We start from the raw sequence: 25,210 nt of genomic DNA on the forward strand, positions 1-25,210 counted from the left end.
GCTTATCGTTGTTGTTGGCACGTTCTATTTTACTTCTTCTCGAGCACTCGCACGAAAAATGCTTTCTATTTCCAGTGGTATCGCGGCTTATCGTTTGTCTCGCTGCGGTGTATGTGTGTGAGTGAGTGTGTGTGTCAAGCTGTCCCTAATGCATTTCGGGGCTTTGCTACTTGACACTTTGGCCAACTCGTAGTGCTGGCGTACGCCTTTTTACAAGAATGTGTCCCTTTTATTTTCTTTCGCCCAAGCCAAGCTGGTGACTTCTTTGTGGTCCTATGCTCATGTGTGTGTGTGTGTTTATGGCCTAAATAAAGCACGGCCACCAAGGCGTGCCCACCGAGGCCACGTGTCAGAACAATTCGCTCGAGATTGTGAGGCAAACAATCTCGGAGCACCCTTTTCCCGAGCGAGAGTGTGTATAAAAATGTATAAAGCTTATTTTCGCCCTATGTGGCCTCGGCACACCCCGGCTTTGTGTATGATTAATTCTGAACTATAAAAAAAAACCCAACTGCGAAACTGCGAACCGTCCTACCGCTGCTGTTTCCATTCTAGTTCCAAAGGGGAAGGACAGTCGAGCGCGAAAGTGGTCGGTGCCACCCGATAATTAGCGGGAACGGTACCGACCGGAAGTGTAAATATTGTGACACAGTAAGTGAGGCCACGTGTTGTTACTTTGGTTTCCCGTACGCCCGTGCGTAACCTAACGCCCCCCAATTAAGAGTCGAATTATTTCTGTACCAGTACGGGTCAGAAGCGTATTTAAAAAAAAAGTTAAACCACTTTTCAATAAAGTTCTATTTTCGAGCAAGGTGAGGAAAAAAACTCCCAACAATATTTCACAACAACAGCCCGAGTTTCGTGTGACCAGCTCGATTAGGTTCGACATTAAAGCAGCAAAATCGAACGTCGCTTCCCATGCCAACGATCACGGTTCCATTCGACGGACCGTTGCCTTCCTCCCCATTCCCAGGCCGGATCATGTATCATGTATAAATTGATTCGCTGCCGGGGCCAGGGTGTAGAAGGGGAGCTTCCGACTCCGCTAGTCGGAAAAACCTCCATTCCCGGGACCCTAGAGCCCTCCGCTTGCGGTACCGCTCCAACCGTAAGCAGCAGCAGTAGTAGTAGTGGTAGTATGGCGAAAACATAATTACATTTGCTAAACTTTATTTCCACAAATGTCATCCACCCGCTGGGCCGAGGTAGCTTTAAAGCGAAACAGATCTGCCAACGACGGGGGCATGGAGGAACCGGCAAAAAAGAAGAAGGTTCAATCGATTACCGTTTATCGAGTAATCATTATCCAGTGGAGACCGACCAACGCGGAATTGACCGGATTGATACTGAGCGAGGTTTTCCTGCTTTAATGTTGGGCCGAGTTGAGGGAAAAATTGAATTGTCCAAAAATCCAGCAACGTATGTGAATATTTGCTTTATTTAGCGCTCCTCTTCGTTCCTAAAAGCCCCATTATCGTATCGTAAGGACTCTACCAAGCATCTCTAACAGTCACACGGACAGTATCATAAACCTGCTGCTGTCGTGAGTTTATTTTCAATCTATTTAAATACATCCACACAGCAACACAGGAAAAAAGGAAACCCACAACCAGCGCCAAGTATCTGGCCAACTGGGTGGTAAAGTGCAAAAAAAAAGACCTCTCCGCCAAAACCAAAATTCCCTCCCGCCCTCCGACGGATGTTGTTCTTTTCCAATCAACTACGGTACGGACCTCCCGCACCCTCCCCATGCCCGACTCCCCGATGGCCAGATGGCCGACTGTCGGGGCACGCCACTATGCATGATAGGTGTATCCCTGAGATATCCCGGACACTCCAAAACAAAGACATCTTTGCAGTACGACGGCATGAGCGTGAAATAAAAAATAAATAAAGCTGTACAAGGAAAATGCAAACTACAACTTCATCTCAGCTGACCCCAATCCATCCAATGCCCCGCCACAGGAACATCGGCTCGTCGCAGGATCTAATCCGACGGGGGACAACCATTTTGTAGCGGCTCTCAGTGCCCCGTGCGCACTGCCCAAGTGCTGTGCCATGCGACGCACAATACCAAAAGTCGCCTTGCCGCGTGTGTGCCGTCGACCAAACACAGCTTTGCGTACAGTCGCAAACTCACACACTGACGAGCTCGGACGCAAATGGAAAAAAACGGGACAGCCAGGATAGCACCCACCACTAGCGCAACGGCGCTAGTTATCCTTGTTGCACCACCAGCACGGTACGTTGCGTTGCCGTAGAAACGTGCACCGAAAACATTAGCTCGAAATGATTGGTCAATTTTTTTTGCCCATCTCGCGTGGGAGCGAAGCACTGCGGCTGGTCGCTGCTGTCGTCCCGCTTCATCCAGTCGGGCGATGGCGCGTGTTCGTGCACCGAACACGCAAACATGGACATGCGCACATCCTTCGGTGAGGATAGTGGGTATCCCTCTACAGAAATTGGTAGCTTGCGGATCGGCAGGCCCGTTGTCCTGTTGTCTCGCTCGTGCAGCCATCTGCTGTGGCAGTCACAGTGGCCTTCTGTTTCTGTTCACCCCCGCCTTTAACGCACACCCTTCCCGAGCGTGCCGTTTTGTGTTCGTCCCCCTTGTTTCGGTAGGGCTCCGTTTTTGGCAGCACTGCTTCTATCAAACACAGACACACACACACAGGCTACACTATGCGAAGTATCCGTGAAATTGCACAGTTGATAGAATCCTGAACTCCCTTTCCCTGTTTCACCCGCCCGGTCCCACCGCCGCAGGGAAACGATTCCTTTGCTCGCGCGAAAAGGACCTTGGTACACGCGCGGTTGCACGGTGCCGACAGGAGCGGGCCAAGAGGCAGAGCACACAGAAGGGAGCATCATCCGAACAACAACCAGCAACAAAAAAAGCCCTCTGTCGGGCCAGCCCCTGGATCCGGTCGAAGCGGGGACATCAGATGATATTAATTTTGTTACTTTCCAGCATTTCCATTTCGCAGTCCGAACGTCGTTGATGCACCGTTGCGGGCTCTGCACCCCACCTAGGACACTCGGGCTCGGAACTACCGACGAACGTACGGCACCGGTGGCGGACCCTGGCAGCGTGAGTAGCGTGTCGGTATCCCGCCGTAGCGCTGTACCGATTAGCGCGGTTGGCCAAGTTTTGCGGTTAACGGTGGCAATTGGACCTAGTGTGAACAGCATTTTTGAACCAGCAAACCCCCCACAGTGCGTCGAGAAGATGGTAAAAAGGTGATAGAAAAAGTGAAGTACTGGAGCGTGCGAGGTTGTCCAAGTTGTGTGATTTTATTGCCAAGAAAGCAGATGTCGGTAGTGTCGCAGTGTTCGTGCGTGTTTTGGGGCGAAGTTTGAGCGAAAAAACGATCCAGAAGTAAGCGTAAGCGTTAGTAGTAAGTGTTGTGTAGCGACGGAAGAACGGCAGAAGAACAACCGTGCTTAAGGAAGAATAGAAAGACGAAGAGTGTGGTTAGTTACTCATGCATAGTTCATTCCATTTCGTTAAACCGTAAGGTCATGAAAATAATTTAAAGTTTAAGTGTATCGCAGTCTTGCTGGAAGAAGGATTCAACACATGCGTACGTAAAGAAGCATCGGATGTGTCGTGTGCTCTAGTTTAATCTTCCCTCAGTTCGATATCAAACCCCATCGAAGAGTGCCAAGCGCCTAGAAGCAATAGTCCCCCAGTTGGCATGGAAATGTTCGATTCCCTTGCGAGCCGCGAAAGAAACGATTTGTCCTACCGTTTGTAGCTTCCGTTTGAAGTGTCCGCGCTTGAGTGTCTTTTTTGGCTAGTGTTCCGCCGCAACTAAGACCGCCCCGGGGAATTTAGCGCCCACCCAGTTTGGTTTACGCGCAACTTCAAGCTGTATCTGCCGACGGATTACTGCTGCCTGCCTGCGCCGGTGGTGAATGCCGAGCTCACTGTCGATCCATCGCTGTCGAACGCCGGCCGCACCCGCTGCCAAGACAGCCACGGCCCCACGGTGGAGTTCAAAACCAACTGCGCGGCAACCGGCCCCGTCGGCGGTGTTCTAGGAGGAGCGGCATCGAGCGTACCGGGCAGCGGTGCGGGCGGCATCGGCGGTCTTGGTTGCCTCGGCGGCGGTGGAGGCGTCAGTGGAGCGGGACCGGACGGAGTAGCAGCGAACGGGACACCGCTCGGGCTCAGCCCGACCAGTGCGGCGGACTCGCAGCAGTTCAACATCTTTCCGGCCATCTTTAGCCGGCAGCTAAACTTCAACACCGCCACCGCCGGGTCCTGCAGCCAGTCGAAGCTGATGGACGATCTGCGGCCGAACCTGGTCGGCGGTCTGCTCGGCCTGCAGCAGGGCCTTCTGGACGATCATGCGGCCCTCGCGCACGGCGGCAACCTGGCCGCCCAGCACAATGCCGGCCAGGACAGCAAGTTCATGGCGCTGCAGGACAACCGGCTGATGGGCATCGGGGCGCACGAGAACCGGCTGCTCGGGCTGGGCGGCCAGGACCACGGCCGGGGCGGTCTCGGCGGCCCGGGCGGCGGTGCGAACGGGGACAAGTCCCTCGGTCAGCATCGGAAGTGTAGCAGCACACCGGAGGACTTCAGCGCACTGTACGGGGGACTGTCCGGTACGCCCATCAGTGACCATCACCATCACCACACGCCAGCCCACACCCCTCCGAACCGGCTGTCGGACAATGGGTCCGTTACGGGTAAGGTTCCATTCTCGTCCACACTACCACTCAAACCGCGGCGCAGATGTAGTTTGTCCCGGGGTCTATTCGTACCACTGTTTTGACCACCGTCGGCACACGCTCACACACCGTTCAGAAGGGAACCCCTTTCTTAGGCAGAGACACACCTTCGTGTCAGTCCGTTGAATCGGTCCGTCCGACACGTGGCCAGGATTAGCGCGCTGTGAAAGGGATCGCTCAGGAGGATAATCCGGCCCATTATTGATGAGACGCTAAATGGCGCGGTGCAATAGCTTTCTAATAGGATTGTGTTGACGTTTCCGACACCCGGCGGTGTCCAGCGGTAGTTGGTAGGGCCTTTTTTACGGCAGACCGAACATCCGACGGTGTTTGTCGTTCGATGTTGTGGTCGCACGGGTAAGAATAATTGCTCGCATGAGTAGAACGAGCCAAACATCGCACTCCATGTGGGATGCTAACGTTTGTGTTTGTTGCTGTCTCTTTGACAGCTGCGGCATCTTCTGCCGACGGGATTTCAACACAGAACGGTGCGGTGCCGTCGGGAGTTACTTTTCACGGACATCGTAGCTGGCGTTGAAAGGATATTTGGGTTTAGTTGCCTTATTGACAGCTGTTTTATAGTCCAATATCTGCAGAATATTGCTAGAATTGCACATTAAAGCCTTATTTTGATTATTCGATTCGAGTAACACCATAACAATCGAATATTACAGCAAGAATCAATGATGATTAGGAATCTGCAGTTTGTGTAGTGCTTGTATAACCAAACAACAATATTGGTATTGGCCACCGGCATCTGTAAAGCAAATATTTTCCATCAACTTCCCGGTTGACTTTCACCCCCCTTAAAACCGGAACCATCCATACCCGGGATTTGTAATCTCAAATCTGGTAAACACCTATCAATGGCAACGTGTAGCTAAAACCTAATGCACCCACCATCCCGTGACCACCAATATTGTACTCTAATGATGACAATAGTAATAGTAATAGCAGGTTGAATACAAAATCCCATCGCCAAGGGCTGATACAACACACCCGGGGAAGACGGCCCTAGGCCCAGGGTGATCGTAGATAGAACTCGGGGACCATCCAGCGCCCGGTACGGGGGAGGAGAGTGCAAACAAATGGTTACATTTCTGGTAAGAGGACACCGGAACAAATGTTACCCCCGCTTAAGCTTCACACTTCACTCGCACCGCCGTTTCCCGGGGCAAACTGACTACGGCCGTAGGTGATTGTCGTTCCGGCGAGCGGTCATTAGCATTGAAAAGCCCGACAAATTCACCAAACTACACATACACACACACACGCTGATTACAAAGCAATTGAGTCGGTTTCCGTACACGTCTGTACACGGAACTAGAACATCACCGGTTTTTTGCCCGGCAAACCTCCTCTCCTTTGTGGACTATAAACGCACCCCGCAAGGAGTGGATGGCAATCGCAACCCTCCTCGGATTTTGCATTATGTTGCTCGTGGCCCGTGGCTTTTCTCCCTTACACTGAGGTTTGTCGTACACCCGGGACATCAGAGCAAACCCGTCAATCTGCCAACGCGAGAGGACCCTCTCGCACCAGCGAGTGCATCAAATAAAATAATTGTCAAAAGGGGAATTAGAGAGCGAGAGCAATCGAAAGGTGTTGACATACTTGTCGTAAGCTGCACTTCATTATTGTTGCTTTCTTTCGTGAATGAACGTCAAACGCGGCACGGTGTAAAATCGCATCGTACGGGGCAAACCTGGTGCCCGGCCATATGGTTGGTGTAGAATTAGAGCCCAGCGTGACAGGGCTTTTAGCGTGACATACACACACAGAGACGATGCACTCGGGTTCGGCACTAAATAGGATTTCCATCAAAGGATAAACGAGATACGGGGTTGAGCCCCCGACGGTCCGGAGGTTGGTGGTAGATTGAGTGTTTGTTCCGCTCGAACGGAAAGACACAAGTACTTATCGGTTTGTGGTGGTTGATTAGTGAATCATCTTCTTCCCCCAAGAACGAGAATTCCGCAGTGAAGTAGAGTTAGCACTGACCGCAAGCTAGATCTTCCCGCGAGGACATTCTACCATAGTTCACGCCATGAACCGAGGAGTGCCGACGGTACTTTCTTGTGGTATTAAAATAGCTCTTTGCACGAGGCCCCTACCTGGCCCAAAGGCTTCCCCAAAAACCGTTACGTAGCGTTGCTGCGGCACAGTATCAATTATGTAGATGGGCTAATTAAAGGTAAACGTGGGTGTCATTTAACTAATTAATCGCTTTTCCTTCCTTCCATCGGGAAGCCCTCGGGGAAGCACAGCAATGCCCCGGCCTGGGGAGTTGACCAGAACAAGGCACCGCAAGCCCTCCGGAACGGGGCAGGTGTATATGGACGGGGCTGAGAGGTCTTCTTTGCTTGGGACGTGGGCGACGGCGCGTGATTCGCGAAACCAACAACGGTTATTAATGAATTATTTATTTTTGTAAATTATGTTAATGCGCTAGTGACTGCGAACGATACCTTTGCCCCAGTGTCCTGACGATGCACTGCCTGGGACGGCACGCATCTTTCCACTGACCGGGGCTGATTAAAATACGTCCATCTTTACTATTACCAGTCAACGTCAAAGGATAGCACTGATAAAGCTAGCGGCCAATTCTAAGCCACTTGGCACTACCACATCCAGTCGTAGGCGGGTTTAAAGGCTCAGCAGGCACAGAACACAACCAACTGAGGAGAAGTTGCTGTTGACGTGTTGTGTTTCCTGCAAACTGGGCATGAAATAGCACCGGCAGGTCACAACTTTACGGTAGTTACGGTTTGATAATTTACATTTTCTCCGTAAATCGCACGGCGCATACAGCAAAGCGACAGCACAATTATGCGCATCTATCATCATTACGTGTACTGATGACGTTGTGGACGGGCATGATGAAAGTGATGTCGGTAATGTTTTTTTCTGTCTCTTGATTTTCACACCTTTTGCTCACATCGATGGGCGCTACCGGCCGAATGCGTCACGAAGGACACGTGATGTGCAAGGCTCACTGTCAGCTCGGACTGACGGTCAGAAACTAGCAGCGCCCACGGGCTGGCAATGGGGCAAACATCGAGCCACACATTCATCACACTTTGTCACCCAGGCCCACTGCATTCCGATCGGTGTCCAACGGCAAACGCGTTGCCGCCATTGCTTTGTGTGACACACGCCACTGGAACTGGAGGAGCTTTTTTAAGCGCCAGCCAACCAGGCTTGGGAGCCTTTGGCCAGCCCGAACCGAAACAGGCCGTCCCCATGCCATTTGGGCTGGGATGCCGTAGACATTGCGACATAATTTATTCATTTCCATCATGGAATTATACCATTTGCATACTAAAAAGCCTTTCGTCCCGGGCAATGAAAGGCCTCGTTTGCAGCATCGCCTCTGCGTGGCCACATCCGTTTCGCAACCGTGTTACTGGCAAACAGTTCTACATTCAGCAGTACCTACACGCTCGCACGTGCTGTGTGAAAGTCGAATGCCAACAACGAATCGTTAAAGGTGGAACTGCCAGCCAGTTGGCCAGCATCTGCTAATGAGCAAACTGCTTTGAGAGCAGCCAGTCGGGGAGAATGAGCCGGCGGATGGTAAATACATTGGAAAGTGGGAGGTTTTACTTGCCGGGTTTGGTGGCCATAGACTGTGTGATATGGCGGGAAATTTGCTGTTGAATTATCAAATGCAAAAACTAGTTTCTTGTCAGGGTTTAGAACGTAGCATAGGCCTACGCCTTTAGTGATTATAACACTCAAATTTGAAGTGCTTTATGATGATTGTGCGTGAAATGCAAGGAGCCTAGAGAAGGGCTATTTTGTAAGGAGCTCCTTTGGATGAGCCTATAAAATCATCATCGAGGAACTAACAAAAATGCCATAAAAGGTCATTTTATACGTCTTATTATTATTTTAGGTTTTACTTGGTTTAGGCGCTTGCATGCTTCATTTCTGTAGATATTTTGAACCTATTCATCTCATTGTGTTCTTCTGTGTTTCGCTCTTGAAATTAGTACCATTATCTTTGTGCCACTAGTACGCCTTAAAGTATGCAATCTTATATACAAAACCCCTTCTTTAACCGCTATGTTTGCATTTAAAAGCATGTGGCTCGTTTTGCAAGTCCTTCATGCATGTGTTTTTTTTTTTTTTTTCAAATTACTTACTTACTGCTTATCCGGCGCTCCAACCGCTTTGCGGTCTTGGCCTCCCTCAGGAGTGTCCCAAACCACTCACGGTATCGCACCTTCGTCTGCCCTTAGTAAATATTGTTAAAATTTGTACCTCCTAATTTTCATTAGTTTACCTCCTAAAGTTAGTGCCATGATGATTGATACACTAGCGCGCCTTAAAGTATGCAATCTTCCACACAATTTTCCCGCTTTAACAGTCATGTTTGCATTTAAAAGCATGTCGCTCACGTTGTAAGTCCTTCATTCATTTTACATATTTTTATTAAAACTAATACCTCTTAACTCATTACAGTTAGAACCATGGTGCTTGAAACACTAGAGCGCCTTAAAGTATGCAATTTTATGTACAAATTCCCCTCTTTAACAGCCATGTGTAAATTTAGAGGGTTATCGCTCGCATTGCGAGTCCTTCATCCATTTTTATTTATTTTTATGAACTGCAATGATGTCTATGTTGTCGTTGTTAGTATGGTTTAGAGAGGCTTTGGCTCCTGCGGAGTTCTTTCGCCTCATGCAATGATGTCTACATCATCGCTTCGCTTATTACTGCCATCACAAAGGCCCCTCAATATGTATCACCATTCAACAGTGCCTGTACACTCTTCGGTGAATGTTGCGTTAATTGCCATAAAAAAACGACCGCACTCTTTGATGTGGACACTTGCTAGTCGATGCGATTGAACAACATCGTTTGACAGTTTAGCTGGTTTTTAACCAACAGAGCCGTTACAGGCTACATCCTTCAAGCGTTCATTACCAATCTAGCTGCAAACAACCGAGTATAGAGAGGGATAAAAAAAAGAATATCATCCTGCGATGGGACCGTGACACAATGTGTCCTCTGTGCAAAATCAATATCCTGATCCGTTGACGACCGACGCCAACTTTGACGAGCTCATCATGCACGCGTGTGGAGGTCCCAGTGTCTGTGTGTACGTGTGCATGGCTGTGTTTTTGCAGCAGTGTCAAAGGCACCCCGTGCTCACGGTATTGAATTTAGGTTTAGCCCATTACTTTGTAATTATCGGCTCTATAATTATCAATTTAATTACAATCAATTTATTAATTAGTATTATTTAAATGGATACCACCAATTTGTTGGCTCATTATATGGCTCGCTTTCGTCGACCGGGATACGTGAGTGTATATATGTGTGTATGTGTGTGTGTGTGTGCGTTCGAGTGCATTGTATGTGTGATTCGTGTCGGTCGTGGTGAGCATCGCCGCTAAACTAAACGCCACATTGCCACCACTTGCCTTCTCGCACCGTTTCACCCTTACACCAGCAGTGCATTGTTTTTCGCCAGCAACCCCGTCAACAAATTTGCTGACGTCAGTGTTTAGTGGTGGTCTTTTTTATGTTTTTTTGGCTGCTTATATGGTGATTATAGTGGTGCTGCTGAGGTGATAGTGTGCGTCGTGTTGGTGTGTGCATAATGTTGGCTAGCGCGTTTATCGCCACCGAGGTTCGCCTCCCGTCGGCTCGAACGCCTCAAATCAAATTGTGATAAACCGCCACGCGACGGGATGCGGCACCACCACCCACCGGCCCATGATGCCCCCTATGTATTGGCAGTAAATCAACACTTTTTGTTTCCAGTGTGTGTGTGTTTTTTTTTCCTTCAACAATTGCTAATTAAAATAATCGAAGGTACGTGCGTCGTTTAGCGATCTCCATCTGGTGGACATTGGAGTAGATGACGCCCGCGACAAAGTGTGTTCGAGCACTACAGCCTTAGCGGCTAATAATGTTCTATCTGGTTCATCATCCAACACAATTGTTTAAAATTGAGCAAATGATACTGCTAGCGAAAGAGAATGGGTTTTTTTCTGGCTAAAGTTTCTCAAATCAGTTCCATCTTATCAGCTTGAAATCTCCACCAGAATGCTGCTCTACAGCAGTGAGCAAATGCGTCTTCACTGTAGCAAAACCGTACCCTCCGGTGGCCCAGTTTTTCAATTTATTATTTATCGTACATATGGTAGCTCTATTATTAATCCATTTCCTGTGCCCTGTTGAGAGCCCTCCTGAGTTTTGATGACAGTTTCAAGCGTACCTTTCCCCTGGGGTGTGTACCCCTGGCAGCTAAGAGTGGGATGTTGGCCGGCCGGGAACATGGTGCACACTTGACTCGTCCACACCACCTTTCCTCCCTTCCCTGGTTGGCTTTTCACTTATCGAGTCTTATCGTGGGGACGAATCAGCCCAGTAGCCCACGTATCAGTGTGATTGCATCTGCAAACCAACCCGACCGAACCCAGCTTCCCTTCACACTCATCCCCAGTTCTCTTGTCAACTAAAAACCCGAGCGAGCGACAGGGAAGGACCGTGGGCATAAGGCAAACAAGTGCATTCTAAATCTGATAATTTCCTTTACATTTTATTCTTTCCCACATCTGCCCATCACGTGCGGCTTACGTTTCGGTGCCAACAAAAAAAAAACCCAGCGGAAGGTGCATTTAAAAAACTAAAACCCGAACCAAACAGCGGCCCGCTCGGTTCCTCCGTCCCGGGTGGCATTTCGTCCCCCGGAAGCGGCATCTCAGGGTTGCCCCAGCATGCTGGCCACACGCCCACCACAGCATCCTGCCCGACACCGGCCCGAAGGCGACACCGAACTACCTTCACTCAGGTGAGTAACGAAAAACGCAACGAAGCCGTCCGGCGTCCGATACATCCGATACTAATTCCCACATACCCCCTTCTCCACCTCCTTTCCTCCCGCAGGAACAATTAGCAGAATTAGAGGCGGCCTTTGCGAAATCACACTATCCGGATATCTACTGCCGGGAGGAGCTAGCGCGTACCACTAAGCTGAACGAAGCCAGGATACAGGTAGGTTGACCGGTTGCTGGGCTGTGGCCCACAGGAAACATCGTGTTGATGTGACACTGTGACGCGTCGGGAAGGTGTTTTTTTTCTTCTGGTGAGGACAATAACACCGTAACGCGTGCTACAACTTCACACACACACACAAACGTCATGGCTCTAGGCTCGACTCAGCACACAATTTGGTATGCTAATTGACGAAAGTGAAAATTGAAATTTTCATTCAAACTTGACGGCAACAATCGAAGACGTAGCGTACAGTGATACAGGAACACACACACACAGACAGACGGGGAAAAGCGTTGCAAAACAGCGTCTCCAGCGGGTAGGAGCTGAAACGGCACCGGAATTACGGTGCCATCTATTATGCTAATTTGCACGTCGTTCTACTTTCCACATTTACTTCCTTCTATTTTTATTCGCGCCTTCACACCCTTGGCACGGCATCAATGCCGCGGGTTTTTGTTTTGCTGGCGGCATATCTGCTGGCATTCTATCGTTGGCATCGTTCTCGCCGTACGGCTTTGTGTGTCCTTTTCGCCACTGTGTCGGCTGTCGAAGGCTGATTAATATTCCACGATCGACGCGTTCGATCGACCGTCGGTATTAGAATATTGCCCTCCGCGGAACCTGTGTGTGCCCTTCGCAGGGTATCGGAATTTCTGTTCACGTGCTACGTTGCACATTCGATTTGGTTGTTAGGTGTATGGTGAGGATGAATGCAGAGTAGTGAAGTAGTACACAGTAATACGCTTATGTTGAATATTTGTAAAAAGGAACGTGTTGGAAAGTGAAGCAAAAGAAGGACTCGTTGTTTTCTTGCTGTAAGGTTAATTTTTAAAGTTGCGACTGTTTGGTTTACATGAGAACATTTGCTTGGAAAGAAATATCAGAAGATAAGGCAGCTTTTGGGCCGGTCTGGTGGTACAGTCGTCAACTCGTACGACTTAACAACATGCCCGTCATGGATTCAAGCCCCGAATAGTCCGTGCCCCCATACGTAGGACTGACTATCCTGCTATGGTAATAAATAAGTCACTGAAAGCCAAGCTCATTTTACTAAGTGGGTACAGGCAGGCCTTGACCAACAGCGGTTGTTGTGCCAAAGAAGAAGAAGAAGAAGAAGAAGAAGAAGGCAGCTTCTCTATGGCAGCTATCGAACAAGACCTAAGACTGGAACAAACGTTTAGCGTTCTATGGAGTTGCACGATCAGACATTCTCGAGCAAACAGAACGAACATCAGTTCGAACAAACGAGTATGTTTTGGAATTCTATACATCATCTTTCTGAGCATCGATGCGAATTTTGAAATGGAAGATTATCATACTTTATCTGTCCTATTCTGGGCAATATGTTCATAAACACCATAACTAGAAATGAAACAATTGATCGTACACCTACGATTGAACGGACAAAAGTGCAACAAATGTGATCATAATTTAGACAGAGACAGACGGCCTCAGCACAATTTTTCGATCGAAAAAATTCGATAGGCGCTTACGTAAAACTGACAGTATAACTATTTCTTTTATACCCCTACATGAAGTTGGCCTCCCAGGTAAACATTTTTTAAAATAATTAATAAATAATTTTTTATCACCCAAAATATTGAAAAAGAACCAAAACATTTACCAACTTGCTTTTACGTAACGTTTTTCAAAAACATCAACCTTGATTTATGGCATTTTTTTTATATTCGATAATTTCCGCAGCTCAATGCGTCGCGGATTTTGCCCCATACAAAGCGGAACGATCGAATTTTTGTAGCATAGTTCATTTTGCTCGTGAGTGTCATGGTATAACAGTTTTCAAAAAGACCAGTAAAATGAACACCTTGGTGGCGAAATGAGTGTCAAATGACACCAAAATGACAGCCGGATCTATCGAATTTTTTCGATCGAAAAATTGTGCTGAGGCCGTGTGTATCTTGTTCAATAGCTGACAGAGCACGGCGCTGACGAATAATCAACATTCCAAAACACACCACGCACAAACGAAATACATGCTATCGTACAAAAGGAGCAACAAAACTGTTGCCAACACAACGGCGCGCAAAATTTACGCCTTGGTGGCGCGCAAAATTTAGTCACGACCAGCCGGCGCTCAAATGACGAAATAATACTTATTGATTGCATCAATAATTCAATGAAGATCTCGCACGAGCACCGTGTGTGTGTGTGCCTTCTTCTCGCCAGCCGTTTGAATTCAGGAGCCCCGGGAGTTCGAGTGGCGTCTGGTGGCGCAATCGTTTGCGGGCTAATGCTTGCCAGCCAGAGGCTCCACGGTGTAGGCTCAAAAAACAGTTCCAGTCCTCATCATCGGCGTCGGTCTTGTGTCGACAATGCGCTATGCTGTGCAATGTGCGTGAGCTGCATCGATTCCGGTTGTACGCGTTTGATCCAGTACGAGCCTGGTCTCATCGCGCAAAAGAGCTAAAAGTTGCCGTTCCTTGTGCGTTCTGAAACTTTCGAGCGATTTGTTTTTGCTGCTGCTGCTTTGATCGATTTTTGGGCGGGCATATTCGGGAATTTGTTTTCCGACGGACACACCAAATTCACCCGGACTGTCTCTCTCACTCCCCATCGGGATACGGTAGACTCGGAATGATTGTGCAGCGAACATAAAGGACGTCCTTGTGCGCACACCGATGGGATTGATTCGCTCCACCGGTACGGGATTCACTCTTATCAAAGGCTGGAATGCCATCGCCGTGGATCTCGTGGTGAACAAAGATGAAAACCATTTTCAGCAAAAACTCTTTGCTCGGTTTTTGGGCCAACGGGCGCTGTGAATTTATTATTATTCTCTACACACTGCACACCGTTTCAGACGCGGAAGCAGTCGGTCCCCGGTCCGTGCAATTATTTTGGGATATTCGAACCCTGCGTTGTCCGACGCCCGACCAACCCTCCTCCATTCCCCAGGTTTGGCGATTGTTTGGGACTGTTCCGTCGTCGTTGTACAACAAAATAATCAATCTCCAGGGATGGAGAGAAAGGAGCTTGGGAGAGGAATAACCAATAAAGCGAGCCAAACTAACTCATCGCATATTAACAGCCCGCGCCACTGATAGGCCGGCCAGGTAGACGGGGACCACTGTTATGGCAGGATTGGGGTTAGGGTCTTTTCTGGCACTGTCCTAGCCCCTTGGTGTTCGTGACTTGCAAGCAGCCCTAGTCCAGTGTGACGGATCGACATGAAAGCTACCGGACGGATCACGGACGACACGGAATCCACACTCATCCTTATCATCATCAGCAGCAGCAGGTTCGTCCTCGTCGTCGTCACCGGCCATCCACGTTTAGGCATCGAATCGGAACCAATTCTTCCCGCTCGCTAACGCCTAATCAGAAACATATTTTCAAACAACATCCCACCCGCCCATGTGCTACATACATACATACACACTGCATGCGAATTTTTCTTCCCCACACAGCACATTAGCTTACGGCTCAGTGGATCATCATCCACAGGAAGGTACCGGGAGTCGGGTCATCCTTTTATCTTTTAGCTGGACGTTGTTGGTTCCGTTGATGGACTCCGGTGCGCTGAAATGAGCCTTCAGCGACGGGCACGGCAGGTGTGTATTGTCGCATTTCGTCGCAACCGAACACCGGCAAAGAAGCAGTGGTCCGTTTTAACGGTTTGGGGCTGAAGCTTCTAGCTGCATAATGCAATTGCGATAGCCATGCCAAGCTATCTGTGGTGGTTTTTGGGAAGGGTGGCCGATGCAGCATTCCGTGGCATGCTGCGACTGGTACGGGCTTGATTAGAAAGCTAAATTGTAATTTGTTTTAGAATGCTGGCTAGCTACGCAAAATCGGAACCACTCCGAGTCACACATGTGACTCCAGCTAGACCAAACTAACGCAAACCCATTAGAAGAAGCTAAACCATCCCCAACCATCATCACCACCACCAGCCAGCCAGCCAGCTGTATTTCCCTCCATAAATAATCCATCTCTTGGCGTTGGCGCCCGCGTTCGAAGAAAAACAAGCAAGCATTAGAAAAGAAACGTGCAAGAAAACTCCACAGCTCCAGCCAACAAAGCAGGCGCAGGCAGTGTGCAACCAAAAAAGAAAAACGAACACGTTCAGCTGAACAGCAGCTCAGTGGAGCGTTCGGGCGAGTTGAAGTTTAAAGTAACGCAAGAAACCCGTTTCCGTTCCCTTCGTTCGCTCTCTCTCTCTCTCTCTCTCTCTCTCTCTCTCTGCCTCTAAGCTGGTAAAACTTCGAACCCATCAAAGCATCGCCATCATCATCATCATCATCCTCGTCGTCGTTGCCGTCATCTTCATCTTAAGGACATCGTTCGCAAGGATGGTCTCGTCCGTCTTCTTGACTGACGGCAACTTTCACCCCCGCTTCATTCGATGCTAAAGCATGGCGCCCGCAGAGCGAGCAAGAAACGTGTATATCGTTTCGGGCAAAAGAACAGTGCCAAGAAAATTACCTACCCAAGTAAGGATAGGGGGGATCGGATCGGCAGACCGAATGGGAGCTGCGGGGGGGGGGGGGGGAGGGTGCGCGGCACGCGGCATTCCCGTTTGCTGTTAGTGTGTAATCTACAACATCAAATGGATCCTTAATTCAATTACTCCGCCTTCTTGGAAATTCCTCCATTACGGTCCCTCCCCCCCTTCGACCGGCGCCGGCGTCTTGCCTGCTGCCGCTCTCGGCTCGCTACAAAATTCCTCGCTTCCGAACCGGTCGCGGGCAAAACCCCAGCTAAACCAGAAAAGGGCCCAAAGCCATAAGACACACAGGAGAGCGTCCACCCCAACCCCCCGTGGATGGTACACTCCCTCGAGGACACTTTTCCGTCCCGATGTTCCCCAGCTTCTCGCGTAGTTTATTTACGAGTTCAATTTCGACTCGACCACCGCTCCTCCCTCCTCCAACTCACCCACTCTGCCGCTGTTAGCTTCCCTTGTGTGTTTCCTCCCTTTGCCCTTACCCTTGACCCACGAGAACACGAAGCCATAAACTGTACACGTGAGTGTATGTGTGTGTGTGTGCTGGTGTGTGTGTATATGTGTGTGACTGTGGTGAAAGGAAAATGGCGGAACTAACCACCGCGCACGGTATTCGTGTCCACGGTGCTACAGCAGTTCCTAAGAAATGACAGCACCAGATAAGACGAAGGGGAGGAGCACGAACGAGCCTCCCTCCCCGTGTGCGTGTTTCTCCCTGTATGCGTACGTGTCGCGTACTCCTCTCCTCGGACCGGCCCTGCCAGCATTGCTAAACCACTCTGCTTGCTTGCTTGCTTGCTTGCTCAGGACGCTAAAAGGCACGGACAAAACTTTGCCCTCCTCATTTCGCGCGACTTTGAACGAGAAACAGTTAGGGGCGGAAGAAGGAGCGATGCAAAAGGGCCGAGGGCTGACAGATGGGTACGTACAGAAGTACGGAAACAGCAGCGGGAGCGGAGCGGTAATGGAAAGGGGCGTTCCTAGGTGGAGGGAAGGGGGCGATGATTTCGAATAGCGGTATACACATTTAATTTAAATAGAAGACAGCAACGCTCCACCCTCCGACAGTCCCATTCTAGAGGGTTTGGGATGGTAGGGCAGCCCATCTTCTATCAGCATTCAAGGCGCAGAAGGGAAGATAAAGGGCTGGGGCAAGGGGAGAAAGAAAATAAGAAAGGCAACAACAACAACAAAAAAAAACAAGCAATAAATGAAATAAGGATAACGTCACCATCAGCGAAAGCAACAACCAGCAAGGGCACCATCGACAACGGCGGTATCGTTTTCGTCCCATTTTGTCCCATCGCCATAGCACTTGTGCTCGGAAACGTCGTTATTGCAAGTCAGTTCAGCTATTGCTTGAAGTTGCCCTCAGCATCTCCGCATTTCGCTTGCTGCGGAAAGGTTTCTCAGGATGGTGAATTCCGCCCGCGAGCTGCACACTATTAACTCGGTCGATTCGTTCTGAAGTATTATAATCCGTGGTCAAACGTACCAATAAGCTCATCATACTAAGGTTTCGAAGAAGACCAGTTTATATTATCCATTTACTCCATATTGTCTTTGCTTACTGCGAAACAACAACACAACAGAAAGATACACAAGAAATAGCACGAGACACGCATATGGCGAGGCGAAGAGTAGTAGCCATTGGGGATTGCCCTAGCGCACGCTCAACAAAGCCCGTTGACGGTGATGGTAGTAGTGGTGATGGAGCGTTCTAAAAGCGAACGTGAACGAACGAACGGAACGACAGGCTCACACTTACACATGCTTAGCCACGTGCACGAACGCGTACGAAAAAGGGGGAAGAACCCGAATGTTCCCCGGTAGGACGAGCGGACGCGGCGAATGGTGTATATGGCGAATCGAGAGCAATACACACGGGGTTCGATTCAATAACATCCCTTTTTCCTTTGCCTGCCTGCCTGGGGACCTACTTTCTCTAGGCCAGGCGCCGATCCACCATGATGCCGACATTTAAACCCCGGTCGAACGGTTGGTTCGCACAGCAAACGCATAGCAAATGCGCGTAACGTCCGCCATTTTACTGACGGCAGTAGAACAAAGTAGAATAGAAATGGTAGCGATTAAAATGTTTTGGGTTAGGAAATGTATTGTGCAATCTCTTCTACACTATTCTACGCTTTTAAAATCAATGAAATAAAACCGTGAACATGGGGCACAGGTACAACAAAAACGAGCCAATCAAATTTCCCAATAACTACTCCAACAGCGACGCGACAGGCCGACCGTTGGCGGTTCAAACACGCCAAAACGCTCGAAACACAGTTTTCTCCTCCTTTTGCTCACCGCCACTTTTTCTCACCTTTTCCCACCCAAACAGGTTTGGTTTCAGAATCGAAGAGCAAAGTACCGAAAGCAGGAGAAGCAGCTACAGAAGGCGCTCGCCCCCTCGGTCATACCGTCCTGCAATGGCATGATGCGCAACATCCAGGGCTACAGCGTTTCGAGAGGTTATCAACCGTATCCACATCCAAATTCAATCAACCGGTATCCCCAGGTATGCGAATGCGAGCAACGCGAGTAGCAAGAGGAGGAAGACAAAAAACAGGAAACATCCAGCGCCACACACACACACACACACACACACACACACACACACACACACACACACACACACACACACACACACACACACACAAACACACAGCAAGAGGCACATGCATAAGGACCATTTTCCCATCAGCCTGCCCATGGCCTGCCTTGTTTGCGCGTTTGGGTGTTGTGTGAGCGGTGCTCGATGGAAGATTGAGAGTATTGATTTGTACTTTACCATTATTTTTTTCCTCCCTGCACCTGCTCTTCTCTTCCGGTTGCGTTCCTGCTGCTGCTGCCGTCTTCTTCTCCCACCCGTTTGTACTCCGTCAACCATCGCACCAGGACCTGTTCCAAATGGGAGCCTCATCCTATCCGGGCATGACGCAGCCATTCTCGATGACGCACGGTTCCAATATGGGTGCCGTTGGCGTTCGCCAGGACTCGATGGGTAAGTGTTTTTTTTTTTTTTTTTTTTGCACAGTGTTTCTTTTTTTCCACTCTCGCGCACGATCCACCCCTCACTCTGCCCTATCTTCACCCAATTTCCCAACCGGAAAACGCGTGACAGCGTGTTGCTGCTTCGCTGGAGAACGGGTAGTAAGCGCAGGGACGGACGGACGAAATAGTAAACTGAAGTCGGAAATGGTTCGACACTGTTCTGTAAACGTTGGACAAGCAAAATATAGCCACACACACACACACATACACAGCTGCTCGCTAGCTAGCTCGTGGCACGGTTGGAGGCGTTAAACGAATCGCAGCAACCACAGCACGGCCCTTTGACAGCGCCCTGGCATGCTTTGATATTTAGATATAAATAAATAAATGCCCACCACATGCCCGGTGGGGTCGTCTCCCACTCCCCGGTTCGGAGAAGCGTGTTCAGCGGCAAAAGCAACGGAAAAGCCTGCATCTTGCAAGGAAATTTGCTATTTTCACCTCGCAAATGGTGAAGGTGTTCTGGGCCGAAGCAGGGCATCGAGCACACGCCGGCAGCTTCCGGCAGCAAAAGTGAGCCTGTTTGGAAAGGCGTGAAAAAGCGCACAAACACACACACACACACACACATGCGACCGTTTCGTCTTCGCTCACGGGGCGCACGTCTTTGGAAAATTTGTCATTTCCGCCGGGCGGTAATGATCAATAATGTTTCATCGTGTTTCTTCGTGTTTTTTCTGTGTTGCCGTTGCTGCAAGTTCTTTGCACAGCACGCCCGGGTTGTTTCTTGAAGATGTTTCTTTTGCATTCCGGCATGAAAAGTAGAACTGTGAAGCAATACACAACATCGGTAACGTCCTGCGCTTACGGGTTTTGCACCTTCGGTGCTCTAGATTCGTTTAAGATTGTATAGATCCGCCTCGCATTTAAGTGTTGTCGCATTTGAACCTTTTTCTTGCATTGCATTTTAATTCTCAAACTCTTTTCTTCTCTGCTCCCACCCACATCGCACCCACAAGGAATGACGGCCGAGGACGAATGGTACAACAAAAGCTTATCGGCACTGCGAATGAACAGCTCCCATCATCCGAATCTGTCCGCACCGATGCTGCAATACCAAACATAATTAATGTAGATCAAATGAATACCAAACAGTAGAACACACCCACACGCACACACCCACACACATCCAGCCACAAACTTCCGCTCTGCGTTGCGTCGAGCCATCAAACCCCTCCCACCCATAAGGAAAGGACAACAGCACATCGGAACCAGGCGGGATGGTGGTGGGTGCATCGGAAACCTGCCCCGTTTAACCGAGTGTCATCATGCTGCAACGAGCAGCGAAAATGCATCGAACTGCAACGGGACAATGCAGTCGCTCACCAGCCCACCATTCTTGCCTAAACCCCATCATTCCCGGGGCTCGAGTTTTGTGGGTAAGCCCCCAGCGACATGTTGCCGAACGCCATCTACCCTTCCTCATTCGCCAGCACCTAACGTCGACACACACATCACTCAGGGCCCACAGCCCGGAAATGGCCATTATTTTTCTGGCTCACCCTTTGCTGCGTCCTGTCAACACTGCTCCTTGTAAAAAAGGGATTTCGATTCACTTTTATGTTTCATTGTTATTGGTGATGGAGATTTTCCATCATCAGGCTACGCGCCCACCCCCACACACATTTTGCCTATTATTGACCAATGAACGTTAAACAGAACGAGAGACACAGAAAGAAAGCGAGCGAGAGAGAGAAAAAGGGGGAAAAAACTCCGGAAAACCGTTTAGTGTCCCGGCTGGTCGGAAAATGCTAATTTGATTTAATTTATTGCGTGCGGCATCGAAACAGCACACGCTTGTGCGTCTCGGTGTGCGTATAGAAAGGATGTGAGAAAAAAAGCACAACAAAAGCCTATCAACTCTGCAATTGTTGGTGGCGTTCATCGTGCGTGTAAAGTTTTTGCGCAATAAAACTCACCATAATTGGCGCTCATCACATGCCGTCAACGGCCGACTTGGATAGAAGTGGGGATCTGGTTTTAGGCACTACCACAATGAAAAAGACACCATGACTGCGGTCGGTTGACAGCGGAAAAGGCACAACTATCGCATACTATCGTCTAATGCACCTAATGAAAAATCAAAACTAACTTCCCGGTTCACACTGCGGGGATGCAACAGGAACAGGAGGGAACCTGGCAAGACAAGCAGACAAGGAATGATGGCGGTACGTTGCACGTTGTCCCGTGTTCACCTCAGTCATTCCACTTTTCATCCGTACCTCATCATCCAAAAAGAAGAAAAGTGAAAGGTGGTGGTCATTTTCTAACCTAAGCAATTCATTCATAAACCAGAATACACACAAAAAAGGTCAAAAAGGAGGGATTTAAAGAAAATGATCTTCACTCGGCGGAAAGGGGAAAACAGCACAGGCCCAAAAGCGCAACAAATCAATAGACCCTTCCGATTTGCTATCCGAACGTTTGCCCCACAGACCACAGGGCCCATCGTTCGATCTAAGCGCGTATGAAAATGAAAACATAGCTAAATTATTTTATTTAACACAGTGCACGAAAATTAATGCAGCAAGCAGGTATGCGCGTGCCACGTGCCAAGCAGTACCGCGAAGAAAAACACTACCAGCGATCTAGTTGACCGTGATGTTGCGTGGCGGTGGTTGCCATGGATATTACGGTGTTGGAAGGGTTGGACTGGATTGACTGGTAGGAAGGAAACAGTGTGGTATGTGTGTCACCTTCGAGCACACTGCATTCCCGCACACACACAGCACATACAATCTGCCAATGCTGCAACCATACTTGTACATAGAACAATAACGAGTAGTAAGAAATATTGCGGAAAGGAGAAGAAAGAAATTCCACGAATACTATAAACCAGGGCTGCGCTGCTGCTACAATCTAATACCAGCTGCTGCTAGTATTGTAATGCTCAGTATAACTAATGGGAAATATGTGGGAATAGCGGGATAAGCAAAGCACAAAGCATGAGCAATGAGCAACACAAATCCAAAAGCACCCCAAGCCAGCATGGGGATAGGCACGGCGGCAAAGATAGAGAGAGAGAGCGAAGGGGGAAAAAAACACACACACACACACAAAACATTCCAGAAAAGCGTTTGAATTTTATGTAGATGTAAATATTATAAGGATACATTAAAATTAATACAATCGTCAAGTAAAACGCGCTTCGTTGCGTTGTCTGTGAGAAACGAACCCTACCTGCGCTGAAGATATGCAATCCGCAGCGCTAAAGCTTCTTATTGCCGTTCGATGAAGCCGTTACTCTATGTGTGGTTTGGTGGCAAAATTATAAGGTAGGTATTTTTTGTATCATTTTACAGGGTTCTATGGGTTTGAGTAGGTTTTAGAAAGATTTTCAAATGTTTAGAAAAAAGCCTTAATTTTTTTCCCTTATTCTGATTAAATTTGTCCCACGATGATTAGGCCTCATCGGCTCGAGTTGGAAAGAAAAATTTAAAAAATGGAAAAAAGTCAAAACATCGAGCCGATCCGATTCAAAAATATATGAAAAACAGTAAATAAATCGTGAGACTAAATTAAAACAATTCGACAAAAACGTCCCAACACACTTTCGGATGCATTTGTGCAATTGCAACTGCCACGTCGTCACCCGGCCACCCGGATGCGTGTTGAATTGGTTATTGATTTTTATTCTCTGCACTAAACCGGTTGTTGTTTTGTTTTGTTTCGCTTAGTTAAATATTTATCGATAGCATTCATTCATAGTCGCATAATGAAACGTTATAAAATCGCACCTCCTGTGTGCCTCTTAACGATCAAACCTGTTGCTGTTACTTTGTCTCTCCTGTCTGTCGTACCCCTTTACTTCTGTGCACGTGTTATCTGCTTGGATGTGTCCTGATCATCGTCGTTATCATTTCAAAACTGAACATTGCTCCTCTCTTTCTCTCTCGTGCTAGGGCGTAGCTAGTGAGTGTGTTTGGCTCTCCAATATGCTCTACTACATTATCGCTATACAAAGGGTTTAAAAGAAAACACTGCATATCTCACTGTTTTCGTTTTTCTTCTGTATTACGCTCCACTGCCACGTTCTACCTACTGAGTAGGGCCGATCGTTGTTGCTTTTTCTGTCCTTTTCTCTGTTTTATTACATTGTCATTTGCGTTTCAGCAGCAGTAACAGCATCCCACACGCTCCTGAACCCCTCTTCCTGTCGCTTCCAAGAAGAGGCACTTCTCACAAGCCTGCATATGTATCTGCTGCTTCGGCCTAGCTCTAGTTAGTTTTTTTGATTTTTTTTAAATCATTCCTACACACAGGACGAATGTGTCTCTCCGATGGCATTTTTATAGCAATGCTACGTATGTGTATACATATAGATGTGTGTATGTGTGTAAAGATGTGGACGTGTAAAAAGAATCAAGGATAAGCTTGACCAACCCGCGACAATCAAAACAAGGCCCAAAAAGGGGGGAACGAATCAATAGTCACTTGCCAATAGTGTCGCCGATATGTGAAGCCTCAACTGACCGGTGCGGAGCAGCGAAATAAAGCTAACCCTAGGCCTACTACCATCGTTGATGATCAAAATTGGAACCCAAGCATCTAACATTCAAGTGGTGGCCCTTACAGGCGAACACATTGCTATTTTGCTGTTACTTCGTGTGTAAGCGCGTCTTTTTGTTTCAGTTTTTATTCAAACATGCATTTCGATCAGTGCTTTTTCCGAGTTTTTGAGTGCATGAATTATTCTGTTTTAAATGACCGAAGGAGAAAAAAGAAGAAGCATTAACTTGTCTCCTGCTCATGGCCTGCGGTGGCGCGCACACGCGCGTTCACCGGCAGTCGAACCGTAAACTGTTCGACAACAATAATTCCTAGGTCTTAAAAAGGCATACTTATATGAAAATACGTAATCTTTCTTTTCGTCCAGTTTCCCATTTTCCATTTTCGCTCCGCCAGCAGGCAAACGATATGCATATTAAGGCCGGGCTACATTGGTCGTACTCGCAAGTGTAATTTTTATTTTCACTAGCGCATCTGGCGACGACCAGCGCAAGCTAGATGTCGGTATAATTTATGTGTCAAAATTATTCATACTTGGTGTCTCATCAAGTTTCGAGCAGGCTACTTGTATGCCGTATGAAATGTTTATAAACGTCCATAAATTGCAACAAAATAGGCCGTTAATTGTTGTTGGTGGATAAATCGTCATTCATACAAAGCGCTAGGCAACATTTTTCCCCATCTTCCAACATCTTTCCATCATTGGGTAAAATTATAGCCTCCTGGACCCAAAACACTTTTTGACAGATAAATTATACCAGCCTCTAGCTTCGACCCGCCGCCGCTAGATGGCGTACGCGTTCACAAAAATTACAATCAGGAGTACGATCAATGTAGCCCGGCCTTTATAATGAGGGCGGTGAGCTTCACAAACTTCAAACCCGAAACAGTACATTCGTCTGCGTATATCAACGTATCAAAACTTTGGCAAAAGTGCATACCGATGCGAAAAGATAACCGCGCACTGAAATGGATGGGACGGACCTTACTACCTCGATAGAAAACAACAGCTCCTAACAAACTTTTTTTCTTTTCTTGTCGCTCACTCACTCTTTCACTGCATATACGTGTGACACCCTGTATGTCCGCGGGGCGGCCCGGCTATGGCGGAACGAAAAGGGAAACATGGGTAAATTCCTCTCCATCTCAACTAATCACTAAGCGTTAAACAGGAGCAAAACAAAAATACTACACAGGCGAACACACTAGGAAACACTAGCGCCAGCAAAAACACGATTCCCAACAAGCAAATTTAAGAATGTGTTTTAGTGTGTAGCACGTCTGTTTCAGTGTGTGTGTGTGTGTGTGCGATTGTGTGTAACAGTGAATACTCGCGTCACGCGTCTTGCCAATTATTTTAGAATTCTTATATCCGCCTTCGCCCGGTGCAAAGAAAGATAGAAAGAAAGAAAGAGAACA

The 25,210-nt window shown here is 48.3% G+C and overlaps 1 protein-coding gene across 3 annotated transcripts; it reads left to right on the forward strand.

Annotated features, from left to right (window-relative positions):
• The first annotated feature begins 3,818 nt into the window (after positions 1-3,818).
• Positions 3,819-24,769, forward strand: LOC120952178 (homeobox protein unc-42). Of its 3 annotated transcripts, XM_049605096.1 has the most exons (7): positions 3,819-4,698; positions 11,364-11,548; positions 11,644-11,751; positions 18,570-18,746; positions 19,127-19,236; positions 19,510-19,520; positions 20,242-24,769. In XM_049605096.1, exons 1-7 carry the CDS (start codon positions 4,287-4,289, stop codon positions 20,346-20,348), a joined length of 1,110 nt encoding a protein of 369 aa, XP_049461053.1. In that variant the 5' UTR covers positions 3,819-4,286; the 3' UTR covers positions 20,349-24,769. The 3 variants fall into 3 exon arrangements, with proteins under 3 accessions (XP_049461053.1, XP_049461052.1, XP_040227293.1); XM_040371359.2 differs by lacking the exon at positions 19,510-19,520 and having other exon boundaries at positions 4,205-4,698; positions 19,127-19,232; XM_049605095.1 differs by lacking the exon at positions 20,242-24,769 and having other exon boundaries at positions 19,127-20,221.
• Positions 24,770-25,210: the final 441 nt, after the last annotated feature.

This window comes from Anopheles coluzzii, chromosome 2 (assembly GCF_943734685.1).
Source record: "Anopheles coluzzii chromosome 2, AcolN3, whole genome shotgun sequence".
Taxonomy (NCBI): Eukaryota; Metazoa; Arthropoda; class Insecta; order Diptera; family Culicidae; genus Anopheles; species Anopheles coluzzii.